The sequence below is a fragment of the Columba livia genome, chromosome 1 (genome assembly GCF_036013475.1).
Source record: "Columba livia isolate bColLiv1 breed racing homer chromosome 1, bColLiv1.pat.W.v2, whole genome shotgun sequence".
Classification (NCBI taxonomy): Eukaryota; Metazoa; Chordata; class Aves; order Columbiformes; family Columbidae; genus Columba; species Columba livia.
In genome coordinates, this window is record NC_088602.1 from 31,408,492 (window position 1) to 31,429,509 (window position 21,018).

At 41.1% G+C, this 21,018-nt stretch overlaps 1 protein-coding gene across 2 annotated transcripts in view; it reads right to left on the reverse strand.

Moving 5' to 3' along the window:
- Positions 1-457: 457 nt before the first annotated feature.
- Positions 458-21,018, reverse strand: part of ITM2B (integral membrane protein 2B) — a 28,278-nt gene continuing 7,717 nt past the window's right edge. Inside the window, exons 2-6 of one of the 2 annotated variants that reach the window (XM_005501817.3) lie at positions 11,244-11,372; positions 9,003-9,209; positions 6,837-6,947; positions 2,741-2,891; positions 458-1,179 (exon numbers count right to left, since the gene is read on the reverse strand). In XM_005501817.3, coding sequence (XP_005501874.1) covers positions 1,091-1,179; positions 2,741-2,891; positions 6,837-6,947; positions 9,003-9,209; positions 11,244-11,372 — 687 coding nt within the window. In that variant the 3' untranslated portion in view covers positions 458-1,090. The remainder of the gene's footprint in view (positions 1,180-2,740; positions 2,892-6,836; positions 6,948-9,002; positions 9,210-11,243; positions 11,373-21,018) is intronic. The other variant, XM_021286799.2, reaches the window with a different exon arrangement.

Genomic DNA, 21,018 nt, shown 5'->3' on the forward strand with positions numbered 1-21,018 from the left:
TGTGGGATGGAAGAGACGTGAACTGGCTGCTCTAGTCAGGAATTTGCACTTTCTCTTGGTAATGCACACGGCAAGAGCTTCACTTGGCCCAGTGAACGCTCCTGGTGCTCAGCTGGGTGAGCCTGGCTCATGACACCCTCTAGATTCTGTACATTTGACAGATACTCAGGACGGGCATTTCAGACATTAACAACCTGTAAGTCCGCTTTGGATCTCTGCTCTACATACGGTGGAAATACCAACCCAGAATTTAAGCAAGCAGCACAACACAGCCTTGAAATGACAAAGGAAGAGAAAAGCCTGCTGCTCTGTTTGTATTTCGTTTATTAACCATCACCTATTCCATTTTATCTTCTCGCTTTTAAAAACAGTACTGCAGGTAAAAAGCATTAATTTTAACTTGAAATTTAACTGTAACCCCCCCACACCTCAATAATAGCAAAAGAAAACAAAAGACTTTTAGACAAACAGGTTTATAAGATTTATTTTCCATTGCACATACAGAGATTATATACAAGTTAGTAACATAAGTTACTTCTTAATTTTCTAAAAGATTGTTACAGCAAACACTTGCCAATTTAAAACATCGAGTCAGAAATCAATCTAAAAAGGTAAATATGACAATATTTTAAAACCAAAACAAATTGCACTTCGTTAGGGAGAGTCAAATACAGGTTTGTCTATATGCTGTAACAAACTATATAGCAGGTAATATTACAGGTAGAAGTAGCTCTTGCAGTCCATTTGTACATTAATAACTCTTTTCAATTTTCCTTAATTAAAAACTGGGGGATATTTCAGTCTTTCTCTTCCTCCTAGTATTCAAGATGCATCACATGAAATGCACTAGCAACTAATTCTTTATACAATTGCTATTCAAATATAAGAAGAACATCGCACCTGAAAATAAAGATAAAACTAAAACATATTGATTTTACATGTATCTTGAGATGAAAAGTATGGAAGGTGTTCAGCAATAAAGCCCTGTCCACTACTTACATAAAAGAAGATTTTAAAAAATAATCACTGCACACACAGGGTGGGGTCATACTGTAGCTTTTAAAGTCTCCTGGACCAGTAACATTCCTCATTACTGTTCACAGATGAGCGTTTCCATAGCAAACCTGTTCTCAAAGTGTCGAATCTTTCGGCAATTGACAGCTTCACGCTTCTGAATCCCTGTGTGTATTAGTAAAGAACAAGGGAGGGTACACAGAAGAGGGGATGAGGTACATCAGAGATGTAACAGTTTTACATTTACTATAAGACGTCATCAGAAATCAGAACTACCTCTACTTGACCCCTCTCTCGGAGGAAGCACATGTAGGGACACATTCACACGCAGAAAATCAACAAGCAGGCAACGATCCTGACGGTGCGGTGAACCAAATCACAGCCCCGGTTTAGTTAAAGCCAACCTGCCAGAACCCCGCACTGGCTAGGCTGGACCCAGATCAGTTCCCAGTCTCCCTCTCTGTGCATCTGTAAAAACGCTTGTGGGAACAGGAAAGAGGGAACAGCTAAGAAAGATGGGGACAGACTTTTTAGCAAGGTCTGTTAAGACAGGACAGGGCGTAATGGTTTTAAGCTAAAGGAGGGGAGATCCAGGTTAGACATGAGGAAGAAATTTTTTACACTCAGGGTGGTCAAACACTGGCCCAGGTTGCCCAGAGAGGTGTAGATGCCCCATCCCTGGAGACAGCCCAGGCCAGGCTGGACGGGGCTCTGAGCAACCTGATCTGGTTGAAGATGTCCCTGCTCATTGCGGGGGGTTGGACTAGATGGGCTCTGAAGGCCTCTTCCAACCCAAACTGTTCTGTGATTGATTCTATGATTCTAATAAGCTGCTACAGGCAAAAAGGCACAAACTAGCAACATTTAAACAACATCATCTGGGAATCTGAGAAAGGCAGAATTTAACCAAATTTGAGTCAAACCAATGCTCACTGCCAACCTATGCTCATCATTTTTTACCACAACATACTGAATTTTGGATTGGATTTTGCTATTAAGACCTTTTTATTTTTAAGCATTGTTCTAAATATTTTTATAAAATGTATTTCTTTTCCTTGTTTTCCCAAGCAGTCAGGTCCAACAATATGACTAAAACAATTACACTGTTTCAGTGTGCACTTGCACATCACATACAGTTGGTTTTGGTTTTGGTGTTAAAAAAAGAAGTAAGTCTAAGTAAAATCTGAGTGAAAATTTTAAGGCAGTGTTCAATAGCTTGTCAAGACTCTCGCAAATGACGTTTTTCAAATGTTTTCCATGAAGGAGTACCAAGGACTACAGTTCTCCTATGGAGACAGCTCTTACTCACGTTTCACTGATGCCAATAGGAAGACGTGGACTAATTTTTATATGGTTTTAATGACAAGAAGCAGCTGCCATTCTGCGCTTGGGCTACAAGGCTATGGCTTCTCATATATTAAAGGATTTTTTGGTTTTGGGGGTTGGATCAAGAAACAAGAAAAACATCAAGAAAAGCCTGAACCCCAGAAAACATACCCATGCATGCAGACACATTTTAGCAGCTCCTGGCTCACTGGGGCCTTGAGCACTTTTGCACAATAATAAAACGACTTATTTCCATTTCTGCACAGAAAACATCAGATGTACTTAAGCCCACGGAGCTGGTTACTGCAATAATTTCTATCAACACAATCAAGCCTATTTATTAAACTCAAGCAGCATTGAACTTTCTGCCAACACGAAAGATCGCAGGAGGAACATTTACCTTTCATGGCTTCTTTGCGCTGTAGTTTATAGGTTTCCTTGCCACGGCAGAGGCGGTAAATAAAGAATCCCAGCTGATCCACATTTTCAATGCGATCAGTAACAATCATCTGTTCATGAATCAAGTAGGACTGAGGCAAATACGTTCCAGCCTGTTGAACAAAAATATAACAGCTCTGTCAAAACCCATCTCTTCGTGGTCCAAGTACAAAACAAACACTTCGCGCTGGGTTTCTTTAACACGGCTGTGACATATCTGCTTTGAATTCTTTCAAAACATGTATCATCCACAGAATTTTATTCTAAATGTGCAAGCATGACTGCACCGCACTACAGAAATACATAAGGAGTATACCGAAAAAGGTCACAAAATGTCCACTACCCTCTTGCTACAGCAACGTCTCCAGCAGAGAGGACATCTTCCCATCCAGGAGCATCCACTGTCATGGATCAGTCCTACGCTTCTTATCCAAATTTGTCACTTAATTAACAATGACCCAGCAGACCTCAGTGGGAACTACGCCCAACAGAAGTCGGCAGAAGAATGCTCTGCATGGAGCAGGCTCTCCATACTCTTGGGGACGAAGCACGCCAGCTGTGGGGTGCTCCAGCTGCAGATCAGGGGGTTTGGGAAGCATGGAACATCTTCACAGCGCGGGTCACAACTCAAGCCAAATGCAAGACGAGACTGTCTTAAGTTCTTATGGCGTCTCTCACAATTGTTTAAACAGAAAGGTATTATTAACAGAAAGCCACAGTGGTGTATCAGGTGTTTTAAGGCAATATACTGAAAAAGGGACAAGCCAGGACAACGTGCAGTGGCTTCCCAAGCCTCTTCTAGTCCCTTCAGTGTTATTCTGCCACAGCTGAAATGATGCAGGAATCTGTCTCTGTGCACACCTCACTGTACACAACTGGAAATGCACGTATTCACTATCAGCTTATTTCCTAATACTGCCATCGGTAAACCATCAACAGCTTTTTTGAAATACTACTTCATTTAAGAAATCCTGTTAGTGTGATTCGTATTTATGTCAGCAGAGAAGGTGTTGCTTCCTTTCTAAAAACAAAATGATCACTTATTATGGAAACAAATTCAGCTTCTGTGAGGAAAGATCACTATAGATTTTATTGACACTGAACAACTTGAAATTTCCATTGCAAAACAAGACTGTCTTTTCCATCCAAGCAAAATGTTGAGATGAATGTGATTAAATGCTATTCTTTTTAAGTACAGAAAGAAAGGACTGTATTAAATTCACTTTAAATTATGAAAATTTTCTTCATACTTTTCCACATACTATGAGGAAAGCGGCAGCAATTTTTTTCTTTAGATAAGAGCTTGGAAGCCTTTACATTCCTAGAATCACAGAATCACAGAATGTCCTGAGTTGGAAGGGACCCACAAGGATCACCGAGTCCAACTCCTGTCCCTGCACAGGACAACCCCACAGTTCACACCATGTGTCTGAGGGTGTTGTCCAGTCTCTTCTTGAACACTGTCAGGCTTGGGGCCGTGACACCTCCCTGGGGAGCCTGTTCCAGCGCTCCACCACCCTCTGGGGGAAGAACCTTTTCCTAATGTCCAACCTGAACCTCCCCTGGCACATCTTCCTGCCATTCCCTTGGGTTCTGTCATTGGTCACTAAAGAGATCAGTGCCTGACCCTCCTCCTCCCTTTGTGAGGAAGCTGTAGCCGCCCTGGCACATCATCCTGCCAAATTATTCCACTCCTTCCTTCCAAAGTATTCCAGTCATTATTTGGTAATTAAACCACTGTAATTTACTGTATTTTAACCCCTGGTCTCTCAAATTTCAGGAGAGAGCCCCTGAGCCAAGCAGCAGCACAGGGCACTGGCCAGGGTGGGCAGCTGCAGGAGCAGTGACCCAGCGTTGGCACCCAGCACAGCCACAAGCGTCACCGTCATCTTTGAGACGTCCTGTGCATCCCACACGGTTCAAATTGGCCGGTTGGTTCAACAAGGGGAACGAGGTGGAGGAACAAATATACCTGCATTTCAGCCTTCTTTCCCAAGGAAATGAGGCCTTTCACTGTCTGCATATATATACAGACTATATCAATATATAGAAGTGTGGTTCTTTAGGCTAAAATTACAGCTTTTTAAAAAACAAACAAAAAAAGCCCCCAAAAAACAAACAGAAAACAGCCCAAAGCACCTCCATTTTCATAAAATGCCCTCTGCATGTATTCAGAGCTCATTTTAATGAAACAAGCACTTTAATTTCATACATTTTTCTCCTCGTGCAACCAGTGTGACTGCAGGATAGTGAATACAAATTTACTCACTTTGTGCATCTGCCAAACAGTTTCCCAAATTCCAGTTACAAAACATTTAGCCCGATTTTCTGAGACATCAAATGCCCACAGCTTTTTGTTAATACAATGAGAATTAAACAGATGTCTCAAAAGTAGGGCACTCATTGTTGGGGACAATGATCAAAACAGTTTGCTTTTGCATGGATTTTCAATTAAATGTGTGACGCCTGGTTATCCTCTTACTTAACAGATTTTAATAGTGGAATTTATGTGAACTAAAAATGGAATCAAAGCAGCACACACAAAGCAAAAAAATACAGGGTCACTGAGTTTTACAGACACCACCTCATCCTCATGTACAGGAAATAAAAATGTGGTTAAATAGCCAGTCTTAAAATAGGCAGCAAAAAAGCAGCAGAGGACTTACTTGTGAAGTCATTTTTCACATTAAATGTATTTATATACACGAACCAGTCAGAAATGGCTACAACAGTTCCTGGAGTCCTAATTCCAAAGCCTTGTTTGAAAGATGCAACCCCCAAGATGATATTAATAATTACAAAGTCACAAAAGCCCACTGAAATAAAATTTAGAACACTCTCCTGAGCTCTTAGACACGAGTTAGCTTATCAGCTCCCTTCTCTATCCTGAGTGTTTTGCTGTTCTGTAAGGAAACCAGAAGGCTGAAAAAGCAGGGTAAATGCCATCTGAATCTGTATTAAAAGCATACATATATTAGAGTTAAAAAAAAAAAAAACAAACCAAAACCAACACCAACAACCACAGACAATTCATATTAAATTGTAAGAGACCTCATTCCTCATTAGATGATCTGCTTTGGCCTCCTCAGTTTCACAGGCCATTATGTTCACCCAGTTACTCCAAAACTACTGACAGAACAGGGTGTCCTTGTGGTGGTGACAAGCCAGCCAGCACCACAGGCCAGACAGTAAGTCCCATTATCAAACCCTGCTGGAAACCCATTAGAAGTTGCCACAACGTTACACTGAAAACTAAGGCTTGGTTGTTCAGTGATTGTGGAACCTCAGTCCCTTCCAGGGTCCTGGTTTTGAAGGACACTGAATGTTGTTCTGAAGGTCTGGTGGCCGCAGAACCAGGAATCTGGCTGTGCTAAAAGCCCTGTTGCTTAAATGGGGTTTGTTAATTACACAGTCCATATCCTGATCACTCCTACAAACCCCCTGGTCCTGGAAACAGGCAGATCCATCTGAAGGCTCCTGGAAGCCTCATGAGCTCCTATCTTACTCTTAGTCTGTCTTAGTATCTTGTTTTAGTCCATCACACCTAACTCACATCTGACTTCCCTGAGCACCCACGGCGGATCCAGCACACCTCACATCCATCGCCCTCAACCCACCGCACCAGTTCAAAGCAGGGACCTACGCTTTAAACAACGCCCACGTTAAAAGGATTGCCCAGTATATTGACTTTAAGCCTCTCAGCTAACCAGTCCTAGTCCGGTGCTTTACGGAAACTTTCATCACAATGGATTATAAATTTAAAAAAAGCGCACAGACTACTATCAAAGAGTCCAGGTACACTACACCTACACAATTTTGTCAATCAAATCTGTAGCATCAAAGAATTAAATCAGATTTGTTTGTCCTCCTCTGAATTAATAATTCCTTCATGACTGTAGTTAATTAACTAAGAAGGTTGTCGATTCTTTTCTGTCTTTGCGAAGATCTCTAGTGAACAGTTAACTTTTTAACACATGTACTTTATGTGAATGTCAGTGTTCTGGGGAAAAACAATCTCCTTTTTCCTTAAGAACAAATTACTTATGATTTAACCATACCTTGATGTTGATGAGCAACTCCAGGAAATTTTTTGGTGGCATAACAACTGAAGTGTTCAGAGGAATCACATAGCACTTATCCAGGCTCAGGTCAAGATAGGCAGTGAGTCTCTGTTGAGAAAATATTTATTTTAATCAATATAGTGAAAACATCAGAAAATTCACATACAGACTTTGCAAAACTGCTGTTGCCTCGTGTTGTTCTTCAAATTATTGTTTTGCTCACTATAAAGTCTGTCCAACAAACTCCAGTTCGTGGGTAGGTAAATGCAGAAATAAAAGGCAGTCTTGGTAATTGAGTTTAAATCCATGACAGGGATTTGTGAGCAGGGGATAGCTCAAATGCAGCGGAGTAATGAAATTACAAAGGTGTATTTGAACTGTCACGGAATCAAGTACAGTATTCATTTAGTCCTAGTGCCTGCATTTTGAAACAACAAGGCAAAAACCTTGTTCTAATCTCCACGCTTTTTATATTTTGTTACAGTGTAAAGGGGAAATGCTGCCACTGAGAACAAAATACAAAAGAAAAAAAAAGACTGTTATAGATAATGCAAGAAAAATCTCTATATTTTCAAAAATACTACTAATTTGAAGTGTTAATGAAGCTGAACTTTTATCTTTACAGTACATGAACTGCGATATTTGCCATTATTTGATAAAAACAGAGACATAAATGCCCTGGGAACTATCCTGATGAATCCTGCAGCTCTGTTCACTGAGCTGTGTTATACTGCATCTGTTCTTGCTAAAGACAACATTATCTCAAGCTGCTGAAAGCTCTAAGGCTGCGGACGTATAGAAAATACTGAGCACCAAGAGCCCAACAGTCAAAATAGCACCAGGACGGCGATGAGCAGCGCAACCAATCTCATCACATGCGAGTAAGTGCCCTGCCTATGGCAAATGATCCTTGCACTGACCTTTAGAGCAAATCCTTTAACCCATTAAATCTAAAAATAAATTTTTAACATTATATTGTTCTTATTAATTTACATTCTGCCTTTTTTTTTTCCCCTGGCTTTTCCCTCTTTATAGGCTTTGTTCTAACTCTTAACAGAAGCTCCTTAAACATATTCAGGAATATTTTTAAATGACATAGCTTGAGCAAGCTATGTTTTCCTCCAAATCTGGTTATGAATATTTGATAGATAGCACTCATTCTGCCTGGAAAACTTTAAACTCTGAAGTTTGCATAAAAAAATAGGACGCTTCCCTATTCTTCTTCTTCAGCTTCGCTTAAAAAAGCTGTTCAGCGACGTCTTTGTATGTTCACAGAAATTTAGCTTCCTGAAAACCAGCTGTAGAACATTTCATTGCTATCAGAAAGCTTCGATCGGGCTGATACAGAAAAGAACGGCTTCTAATTGTTTTATAGCTGTCGTTAATACCAAGAGCTGTAGGCTTGTCAACTGCCTTAACAAAAGTTTATTACCATCGTTCCTATCAAAGTTGTTTCTACAACAACAAAAAACAAACAAACAAAAAAGAAACCACTAAAAGTGCTTTGACACCCTAGTTCAGTGCCTTTAGGAATCACAGTTGCCTCTGGTGCAGAAGGAAAACAGAGCTGCTGCCAGGCTCCCTGTGGCACCTGAAGACGATCTCTCACACGGTCGCTCAGCCGGTTGCCTCCTTCCCTTTCTGCTGCTGCTCTGGGGTTTTTGAGCCATGGCAGGAGAAGCATCTCTCAGGGTGCCTGAACACATCTAAGAGCATCTCTGGGGGTGCGTGAACATCCCTGGTGATGTCAGACACATCCAGCCCCTGCAAGCTGAGGTCAAAGCTACAACAGTCTTTTCCAAACTTCCCTTGGCACCACAGCAGTTGGCCGAATTCTGCCTCAGTAGGCTTAGCAAAGCGAGAACTATATTCTCTTTACTTCCTCATACTACAGAAATGAAATAGCTCTAAGGTATTTTTCCCTTTCTAAAAACAACCGTATTTGCAAATGGTGGTTTACATACTATAATATCTCATGTTGAATGCTGTACTTTGTATGCCCGGTTAATAATTGCTTGCAGATTGCTGCTGAGCAAAACGCTTCTGCTGCCTCCTCCACTTTCCCCCACCACAATAATTAGGGAGTGCATTTATCAGGATGACTGAGGGGGGAACACTTTTCAAGTTTTAAATGCTTTCAGCTTCTTCAGAAATATTTCTTACCCGGTGGAAGTCATGGACGATATCAGCAGGATCGCTATCAGCAAACTCAGGGACTGGCACACTGATAAACTCAACATCTTCTTCCTCCAAGATCTGAATATTCTGCTCAATCGTGTGGTAGCGAGCACTCTGAGCCTCTGCCCCAGGCTCGGGCAAACTTAAGCCGTCTTCAATGTACTTTATTCCACAGAAATACACGCCATTCTGCTAAAAATAGTAAACAACCCAGCAACAAAAACCATCAGTAGCCTAGAAGTTTAATATTCTCAAAGCACTGCAGAGAAGAAAAACTCGTCAGACTAGCTGAGATGTTTTCCCATTAATTTGATACACCAGTGTAGGAGCCGGCTGCTATCTACAACAGGACCCTGGGTAAAACCTTCACTGCACTGAACCCAGAGGGAGTCCCCTTCCCTTGAATTCAAGGAAAACAGGATACCAAAAGCAGGTTCTTAAAAACTAGTCTTTTATTTTACATCTGTAATCTATGGCACATTGCACCCTATTTTTAGAAGGACAATGAAGTTCCTATATCTATAAGGACACATATAATTATTAAATTATGACTTAACTGCAGTCCTTAATTACAATTTAAAACATTTAAACTGGTCATCCAAATCGCCTTGAAAAAACAAGCCTAACTCTGAATTTGGTCCTGCTTGCAGACCAGATGACTTCAAGAGTTTCCTTCCAACCTCAACTATTCTGTGAAGCTGCTTAGGTCTGCAAGGCTTCAGAAGCTTTGAGAGTCCATTTCTAAAAGTAAATTATTTTTCAAGAGGTTTAAAGGACAAAAAGGTAATAAAAAGAAATGAAAACAACCAATTTGTGTGTGTCCTTCTGTCACAGCACACATGGCAGGCTAACCAAGTGAAGTGTAATATAAAGTCATGTCAGAGGAAGTCATATACCAAATTTATAGGCCAGATAGTTTTAGAAACACACAACTTATGCATATGCCATCAGTTTAAGGTTTCATATTGAAGATGTCTTCAGTGCAATGTTAGCTCAATTCCTGAACGTTTCCTTCAAGCTGGACCTGACTCGTGAACAACCACGACAGGTCTGAATTGAATGGTACTTTCAATTTTGGTGAGCTGGCACGTGAAAGATGGAGCACCAGGGTGCTAAGCACAGATGAAACACGCTGGTAACACAGCAGGTCTTCAGCTACTCTGAGCTTGGTAATCCACCAAGACACGCTATGCTGTTCAAGCTTCGTTTGCAACACTACTGTTCCCCTGTAAATCAGGTTAATGTGACAGCCAAAGAGACTACAAAGTGCAAGTTCAGCTGGAATTGTTCATGTTTAATCACTTGCCTTGCACATCAGCAGCTACTAAAGTGGGGAGAAAAAAATTCCTAGTAGCAGGGACAAGAACACAGAATTTCTACCTTATAATTATGTGCACTAGCAAACGGGCTATAAAAGGATTCATGTTTTGCTTATACTCTCCCTGACTCCGTGAATCTTGCGACCCCGGCAGTTTCTGAAGAGGAGAGGGTGTGCTCACACCACCTGGGTGACAGCCCAGCCCATCCAGTGCTGCCCAGTGACAACTGCCCCCCGAGGAAGACAATATTTAACTCAGATCTCCCATGTTTCAGGTAAATTCTCCACTTTCCCGGCACCACCGCTTTGCAGCAGTGCCGTTTGTTAAAGAGCAAAAACACATTTTGTCAGAGGTCTGATCTCAGTGTGGATTAGACTTGACAGAACACGTTTAACCTTGCTGACAGCGCTTCTCCTAAGTCCCCTGCAGGGTTGTATTTCTTATCCCTGCGGAGACCGGGAAGGAGCAGGTCACTGCACTGCTCTGACAAGCAGCCCCTTTCCTGGGCATTCGCAGTACCGTGTGCGTCTAGGAAATCTAGGGTGAAGCAAGGAGGCTTCCAAGGGGTTAATCCACCTCCAGTATTCATCACTTTGAAACACGAAAGAGAGCAGGTGAAAATCTGGGACACCGCTGGGGTTCCTAAACCCAAGTCCTATTTAGATCTAATCCTTTCTCTGCAGAGTAAGGTTTTCAAAAGTGCTGCTCCCTTTAATTTGCCAACTTCGCTCCTGCCCTCAACTGCTGATAGGTAACTTTAGAGCAGGCCATATGCTTTGCTTTTAGAAAAGCTGAAGTTTTCAGGGAAAAAAAAAGGATATTTGGTTTAGTCTTTTGGTCCTCTTCTAAATACAAGGCATAACAGAGAAAAACACAGTACTCCCGTAACAGAATGTATTTGACTTACCTGGAATGCAAAATATTTGTAGAGATAGGCACCACCCAGGATCACCCCAGCCAGCATAAAGGCCAATCCGAAGTACATGCACCAGCACCAGGCCCTCCTCTGCCCCACGGGCACAGCATCCTCAGGGTCCTGCAGAGCAGCAGAGAGACCGTCAGCACAGCTCCCAGGGCACACAGGATGCAGATACTTCAGACCCCGCAAATACAAACATTGCATCCGTCAGAAATGGCAATGAGCGCTCTATCACAATTGTTTGGAAACGTATTTTATTTGGTAAAGGGTAAAACAGATCTGTTTGAGTTGAGGTTTAGGAAAACTTGTACCAACAGTCACTTTTAATGCCATTGTCACTGACCACATCAGCAGACTTAAGTCTGAAGGAAGATAAAAATGTAACAAAGTCTCTCCAAGATACCTAAAAACACCCAGTGAGCCACTTTACAGACTGCAGACAGAAAAATATCCGTTCTCAGGCAACCTCCGTGCAACAACAGCGGGGAGAGGAAGTCAATTCGGAAACGTCAGATCCTTTTTTATCTCGGTACACGCAATTTCAGTGAACCTGAAGAACCAACGAAAGATCAAAGGTAATAAGAGACTTTACCACCTCTTTGCTGGCAGAATAATAAAAGTGGGAATGAGAAAATATGCTTTGAAAGCTGTTGTTAAGGAAGCTTTCTGCTGTAAGACAACGTTGGCCGTGCCTCTCTCTGCTGCTCATGTTATGCTAAAGGAATGACAGGATGTTTCACCTTTGGGGCACTAGTTTGCATAACCAAGCAATCCCCACAGGCATCCTAAGCAATAAACTGCTGCTTGCAAAATCTTTCCTCTATCAGCCACATTACAAAGCTCTTTCCTCCTCCGAGTGTTTGCATAACTCACATCTCAAAAAAACCAAACCAAACCAAACCAAAACAACAACCCACAAACAAAAAACCCCATCATTGAGTCACCCTCTTCCAAACCGTGAGAATCCTTGGAAAATAAATATCGGAATTCAAATAAATACAAAGCAAGTCATTACCCCTTTGCAACCAAAAAAAAACAATAGGGTAGAATGATGATCACGGCAAAATCATTACAGGCAAATAAACAAAGAACACAACCCCCAAAAGAGAAGATGGAGAAAGAGCATGATGAAGAGATGGCATTGACAGCAATGGCTGTCAGTCAATGTTATGCCTCATGTTTTTTTTGCAGCATTTGCTACTTAGTATGATCTTCCACTTGAACAAAGTGGTGGGTATTGTCCCCACTTGGCCCAGCAGGAGGGAATTCCTCTCATCTGGCCGAAGTCACTAAGCAAGTCAGACACCAAATGGAAAGGGGACCCTCGCTGTAAATGGTGGGGAGAAAGAGGCGCTTCCTCTGAATGACTCAACCCAACCATCCCCGAGAGGGAGATGGAGTCTGCTAGAGGGACTTATTTCTTTTCACTGATTATAGAGGGCAATTCCTCAGTTAACAAACTAGGTACCTAATTCATATGTAGCTAAAATTAGGTGATGTGAAACCCACCTTTAGAGCACACTACAATTATCATTCATACAGAAACAGCAATGCAGCTTCTTTGCCAGGCAACGGCTGCCAAAATCTGATTCAGAAATATTTAAGAGTCAAACTGAAGATATTTCACAGATTTTGTTTCACATTACCTTGCAAACTACTGCAGTAAATCAGATTGTGAAAACTCCATCCTTGGAGGTTTTCAAGACTCAACTAGACAAAGCCACGGCTGATCTGGCTTTGGCAACCATCCTGTTTCTAAAGGAAGGCTGGACCAGTTGATTTCCAGAGGCCCCTTCCAACCAACACTTCTGCAGTATATTAAAAGGCAAAGCGAGAGCGACTAGAAAACAGTTGCCATGGGCTGAAAAAGCAGAATGTAAAGGCAAGTAACAGCTTTTAAAAGTTTTTACACTGCTAATAATTTAAGGAATTCAGTGTAAAGAATCACAGGATTACCAGCTGCGTGGTTTTTAACCTGGCTCTTTGCTACAACTGAGAATAGGACATAATACCCATGGTAATCTAATTAACTTTCAGGTCAGGTTAAGATTCACTGTAGATTCTTCTATAAATCATCCCAATTATAAATCTAAACCAGGTAATACAAGGATTTTTATTTTTATGTTGCCCCGTATCATTAGGTAACTATCTCCCTAGATGTTTCAAAGCATAAAGGACACCTGATTAAAACTTTTTAAAATAGCTGTCGTTTAAACTGTCGTAAGTTAACATCAGAAAAATTGTTAGCAAACCGGCTGTGGGATACAATGCCAAAATATTCCCTACTGAAGAATACAAAGAGTATCTTTATTCTTTCCCAGTGCTGCTTTTGTGCCCCCCTGCCTTTTTCAACTCCAAGAAGAATTATCCATTAGTGGAATAACTGCCTCTTTCGTTTTTATATCATTTTGTAAGTTCAGAAAGGCTAATAAAACAGGCATTTGAGAAATGGTGCAGAAGGCACACACTGTGTGAACACCTACCTGGAAATGAGGATTAATGTCAAATTAATTTTGCACAGGCCGCAAAACTAATTAGAAAAGGGAAAGTAACCTTTACACTTTTACCATGCTAGGAGGAACCTGAAGGACAAGTTTATCACTATTCTACCCTAAATAATTCAGCTTTGATATTTGAGGTGACAACTACAAACAACACGTTTAATACAACTCTCTTATCCCTCACCAGCAGATAAATTTTCTCATTATTTTTTCTGAAAGCATCCCTAATGGTGGCATGTTAAGCTATTTTCTATTTGTAGTTGCCTATTGCATTGATTTGTCCACAGCCTGCTGAAAACTGCACACCAAATTTAGAGCAAGAGTTCAAGCCCAGTTTAGCCTCTTGCTTAGGAGAGCCCAGGAAAGAACTGCACCTCAGTATGCAGGAACCACAAGCATTAGGTAACACTGAAAACATTTTATGCTGTTGAAGGAGAACACAGAACTGATTTCCTCTTCTGATTTTGAAAACTAAGTACATCATCAAGCAGTTTAAAACCACCCTAAATTAAAATAATATAAATAACCTACTGAGGCTAAATTATACTCATATTAGTAGCTGTCCTGAGGCTAAGCTTTCGTATTGCTGCCATGACCGCTTAATTTGGGCTGAATTGACTCAAAAGAATAATTCATCCCTTGATATATAAATCTGACCCTTCTCCTTGCAAGAGAAGAAAGTGCCACGGACGCTGACCCTCCTTCCAGGTGACTCATGTTCTGAAAGAAAAAACATTGAGTGAAAGCAGATCCCCACAAAGAGGGACAGTGCTGAATTAGCGCCTCTTCCCACATGGTTACCACGGCACTTTGTTCACAGATAGCAGCGAAGCCAGAGCACAAGATGAGATTGCAGCCTCACTGACTCATTTTTCTCTACGCCAGCTCTCCACTGCCAGAGGTATTTGACAAAAGAAAGCATCACGTACTTGAGGTGAAGACTGACCTCTAAAAATACACCTCTCTACTTCTGTGAGCAGTAATAATTAATCAGTGTTGTTCCAGTCCTTTTCTTTCCCCTCCTCTGCTCCATCCCTGCCCCGTGTACTTCCAGCTCCCTGGTGAATTCTCAACCTCAAGATGATGCCACAGAACTTATCTTCTCTGATGGAAAATGCCTTAGGAGGAACTGGATGCAAGCCCAATACTGGCTTGTTTCCCTTGATGAACTGATTGTTCTAATTGGAAAACATGTGATTAGCCTGTTTCCCATGGACAAGACATGAAACAGAAGCATCTCTCTGCCACTTGCACACTAAATCCTAGAGTGTTAAAATTAAACGGTTCAGAATTTCCCAACCTGAATTGCTTCAGGCTCTACAGGAACAATTTTCCTGTAGATGGAGAAGTATTAAATCCTGTATTATTTGAGATTCGCCAGATTCAAGTCTGTCTTCCCACAAAGAAGTTACAAGATGATGGCGGTTTTCAGCCTTCATCAGTGACCACAGCAGCTGATGTGAAGCTACACTCTGTCTTGTTACTGGAACCACAGAACTCTTTGGAGATGGACAAGTGATACCACAAAACTATTTACCAAGCACCTCTCAACTACAGAGAGATCTTCACAGGAACATATTTATGACCATTAGCATTAACTATTCTAGAGTGGACCAAAGGAAAAAAAGAAAATAATAATACCCCCTAAACCTCCAAACATTAGCAGTTATTAACAGCTGCTGGCCACATACCCTCTTGCTCTTTTCAGTTCAATTTTAATGCTACTTTTATTTTCTTTAAATAAATGCTAAATTTCAGGAAGATCAAATTCATGTTTGGGGCAACACCACAAAATTATTCTAAGAAGCTCCAATACTGAGCCATGAATGTGTATAATTAGACTTGGTAATTACTTAGATTTTCCCCTCGTGGCTTTTTGTACATAGTGGAATATAATTGCTTTAGCATTATAAAAGTAAAACAGTCAGAAAAATTACAAGGCATATGTCTAGTTCATATTAAAATGGGTGAGAAGATTATCAGACATTATTCCTTTGCAGAAATTAAGGACACATTAATTATATGATTAAAAAAAAAAGTATGAATCAATTAGGTAAGAATCCACCTAAACAAGATACAACTTTGAGCAGTCTGGAATATTGGATGACCATTGTGCACCTATGCAGAAGATAATGGCTTACATTTAAGAACAGATATGATAGCAATAACTTCAGGAGGGGAAAATGTCTTTCAGAACCAAAACATGGTCTTTGATCCACAGCGAAAACAGATGCAGAGTATTACTGAGTGTTACAAATATTACTAAAATTTTTCTGCAGCATAATACATAACGATACATAATTATGCATCTGAGAATAACATGTTTTTAATATATGTGTATATATATGTACACACACACACACACACACACATAAAAGCTTACAACTAATGTGGGTAGAACTGGCTGGAAGCTGTTCAGAACAGTTTTCTGTGAGGTCCTTTGAGTGCCAGTTAACTCACATGGATGGACAGAAAGCAGTGGGGCAGACTGAGCCTGCTAAAGGCAAATATTGACCAACCGCAGCTTTAATTAGTGGAATAGGGAGAAGATACATCACTGATGACTCCCTAAAAGTGGGGTTTTTTTTTAAATGAGGGAGGCTAAAAAGTCTTGAGATAAAATAGTGACAAATTCAGTATGAACTGAATTCTGTTGGTCAGGCTTGACGACTCCGACTTGTAAACCTGACATCTGTAGAAAATTCTCCCCAAAAGACAGTCAATTTAAAATGAACTTAATTTAGAAAGAGCTCTGCATTCCTCCCATGGTATTCCTGCCTGAAGACTGCTCCAAGCCTGGTATTCTATTTATTACTTGTTGCAGATGGGAAATTAAGGCAGGCTTTTGCAAGGCTCCTCACTTGGCAGATGCTGTGAATCTGGAAGGCCATCATACTGATCTGCCTCTCAAGCAGCAATTTTATGCTTCCTAATAAAATTAAATTTAAATTTTAAGTACAATGATCTTTTAACTTGCTAGTTGGAAAAACAGGCTCAATATACAATAGATGCTTCAGAGATCTCTCGCTTATCACAAGGAGTGACGTGTCCTTTCTACTCAGATGATGAAGCCTGAACACAAGCTATGGTTGTTTGTGTGCAGTTGATATCGGAACACTGCAACCCTTCTGTGGCAGCACTGCCAGTTCCTTCTCTGTCAAGATGGACAGGGACTTGTCCATCTGGCCAAAGGCACAAAAACCAGACCTTAGTTCTGCTGTACTCACGTAGCCTGGATAACCAAGGAGATAAATCAATTAGAATTATCTATTAGGTAGTTGGTACTACTAACCTCTTCCTATATTTCTAATATCTGTGTATGTTCTGTAAAATAAAGTTGTAAACACAAAATCTGTTATATAGCACTAAGAAATCCAGCAGTGAGTAGAAAATACATTACAAGAGCTTCTCAAAGTTCAAAGTCCATAGTCATTTTGATGTTAGTTGAATGCTACCTTTCACCAAATAATGGGGTGTTTTATTAAAAAATGAGGTGTCTGTCAAATGACTCATTTCATGTTTCAAACGTCATAACCATTGTGGAATAAAAATATTAATATAAGCAGCCAGCTCGAGATCATCCTAAAAAGGGAATCAGTGCTGGTGGGTAAGAAGGTAGTTGCATGTATTGGGAAAGACAGAAGTGAAAACAAAAATCAGAAAACAGGCAAGAAAAGGGGAGTGGGAATTAAAACCAGGGAGAAACATGCTGGAACATGAAGAGTTCAATTTCTCTGAAGGAAGTCAAGGAAAATTACAACTGTAAAGTGAACATAAAGGACGTGAATCAGCAGTTCACCTGCAGCTACGTGATAGAGGGACAATAAAAGACGGGTGTATTGGAAGAGTAATCCTGCAACTCCTAACTGCTGTGAGTAATCCAGATTTACCTAAACACTGCCTCCAACTTGTGAAATGAGAGATTACAAAGCCCAATAGCAGCCAACAATTAAAGAGGATAAGTAAAGAAGGAAGAGGCCTGAAACTATTTAGTCTGCTGCTTTGGTTAAATTTGGGAGCAGTATTGTTAAGAATGGTTATTTTATTGTTAGCTTTAGTCTTACATGCACTAGAAAGTGGGGGAAAAACGAACAAAACGAACAAAAAACACCAAAACAAAACACACTTATCTAAATGGCCTGAAAATTCTGTCTTTGTAGACCAGGCAGGGACTTTCTGGAGGCGAATGACATGCACAGCTTTTGGCTGTATCATCATCCCAGGCTGCCTACAGCAATAGTACAACTAATCACACACTGTATTTTACTGTTTCCTTCAAACCATGTTCCCCAAATTGTCTCTTCTCTGTCCAGTTCCAAGATCAGGGTCAAACACCCAGGGCCAAGGACCACCCTCCTTTTTTCCATACAGCAATTAGCACAACAGGATCTTAAAACCATTTTTTATATTCCTTCCGAACATGAGAATTTATTTTTTTTTTTTTTTATTACTGTGTGATCAAGTACTGGTACAGGTTGTCCAGGGATGTTGTGGAGTCTCCATCCTTGGGATGGAGGTTTAGGCTGGACATTAGGAAAAGGTTCTTCCCCCAGAGGGTGGTGGAGCACTGGAACAGGCTCCCCAGGGAGGTGTCACAGCCCCAAGCCTGACAGTGTTCAAGAAGAGACTGGATGACACCCTCAGACACATGGTGTGAACTGTGGGGTTGTCCTGTGCAGGGACAGGAGTAGGACTTGATGATCCTTGTTGGGTCCCTTCCAGCTCAGGACATTCTGTGATGTTCAATAACTGACTGGACATGGTCCTGGGCAACCAGCTCTGGGAGACCCTGCTCAAGCAGAGGAATTGGCCCAGGTGACCTCCAGAGGTCCCTTCCAATTACAGCCATTCTGTGATACACATCTAGTTTTTAAGTAAAACTATTACTCTTCAGGCAGAGGATTAATAATCCTAACCATTTGCATCATCAAAAAAAAAAAAATCCAGGAGTGCCGGGTCTGTTCCACACATCCTTTATTTCCTTTGCCTTGGGGCTTTATGATTCTTCTGCCTTCTCCCCACTCCCTTGCCTCCAGCATAAAACTTCAACAAAATCTACAGCACTTGGAAAATGTGTTGTCTTTAAATGTCTGGACACTGAACTCAAAAGTTCTTGTGCTGCTGACAGTCACAAAGATCCATAATTGCCACCGTGCTGTACTGAATAAAAAAGTTTTCATAAGCTTGGCTAGTGAAGAGGTGGTGCAAGCCAGGTTTTTTATGTGATATATAACTTGATGAATTTACCTATACATTTTCATAAATGAGAATGATGGAAATTTGTTCTACATTCCATACCCATTTATCTCAACTATTTTAAGAAAAGAGACGTGTTGTTGTGCAAGAGTTTTCAAGTAATAGACTAAAACACACAGATGAAAGCTTGCATAGATATCTGGCAAGAGGTGCCTGAGGGATGTTTATTTTTTAAAAAACAAGAAACCTCAATCTTTATAGTATATATGGGAACTTTTTCAGAATATATTTTGCTTTAAGAAAACAGAATCACTAGACCCCCTTTATGGTTACAGCATGTCAATCATGGCATTTCATTAAATTGTCCAGTTTTGAAAAATGCTTCATTTAGACATTGCCAAAATAACCCCTTTTCCCCACTTGCGTTCTTTGACTTATAACTGACTTGTGTTCTTCCATACTTACTAAAACTACACTAAATAAATCTATAACTTCAAATGCAATATTTCTCCTGATTTTACCCTGAATTAGATCAATGTTTGAAAATAGGAACTTAAAAGATCCACTTAAAATGGATCAATACTAAATTATCTTTTTGACCTTGTTTGTTCCAGTTCCTGTCTCTTCCTTGCCCTGCTAGCTTCTTAAGTCTGAAATGTCTCTGCTTTTTTCCTATGACTGCCTGAATCTCAGACATCAGTATGATGGAATGCTATGTGGATTTAACCTAGATTTCTCTCAAGGCTATTTTCCCAAGCGGTGTTGGCTCTTTCACCCAAGAGATCTCATTAGCATGCACATATGCACCACTGAGCCTCAGAATTTAATAACTCTATTCCCAGTTCAGCCACAGATGGTATGTCATCTCAAGCAAGTTACAAACGCTGTGTGTCTCGGTTTCTCTCAAAAGTAGAATCAAGCATCACACAAACCACTTGGGAGGTCTCTAGTCTAACCTCTTGTTCAGAAGGCGGGTGGACTCTGAAGCCTGTCCAGATTGCTTGGGGCTCTTGTCCAGTCAAGTTTTGAAAACCACCAAGGACCGACACTTCACAGCATCTCTGTGTAACCTGCTGAACATTCAGTTCTCCTCAGACTGAAAAATACTTTGTTCATACCCAATTAGAAGTTCTCCTTTTTCAGTTTATGGCCGCTGTCTTTCCAGACACCTCCACAGGTGTGGGGAGGCTGCTGTGATGTCCTCCCGTAGCCATCTCATCTCCACGGCCACTCTTCATGTATTCCAGCCCCCAATCATCCTGGTGACCCCTGCTAGAAACAAACCAGCCTGTTCATGTTTTGTTTGTCTGTTTGTTAATTGGAAAGCATTCAGCCTTCAGCAATGCCAGTGGCTCATGCCCAGCTGACTGTCCACCAGGAGCCTTGGGTCCTTCTCAAGCAGAGCGCTTTCCCGGCCAGGGGGCGCCCAGCCTGGCCTGATAGAGAGGTGAGTCTGCTCCAGGGACAGGACCTCGCACTTGTTATTTCTTAAACCATGAGGTTTTGTTCAGCCCATCACTGTAGCCTGTTTGGGTCTCTCTGAATGGCAGCCCTGTCCTCAAACAAATATACCTTGACAATACATATATTAGTGAATTAAGCTGTGCAGTAACTGTACAGCAGAGTTCTACGAGTGGAAACCATTCCACATGCACATACAGAATAGCATTTAATTGTGGCACAACTATCAGCACAGAAGAGCTGACCTTCAAAGGCTTACATTTAAATACACCCTCTTTGTAGAAGAAACTGTTGTAAGAATCTCAAAGGCTTCACAGCAATTAGACTATTGAGAGCCTGAAGTGGAGCACACACTGGGGTATCCAGCACCTGGCTGCATCCCACCCTCCAGGAGCGCAGACTCTGCCTGGTGTTCTGACACCTCACCAAAACGTCTTCCCAAAACTGCAAACCCCAGGCAAGGCAACTCATCACACTGCGACAGCCTCGAAACGTCACGTTCATCCTCCCAAAACTACAAAGGGCACTGTGTTTTCAAAGGTGTAAATGCAAGGGTTTTCTACACAGACTAGATCTTTCTAAAAACAAATAAATCAATAGAGCTT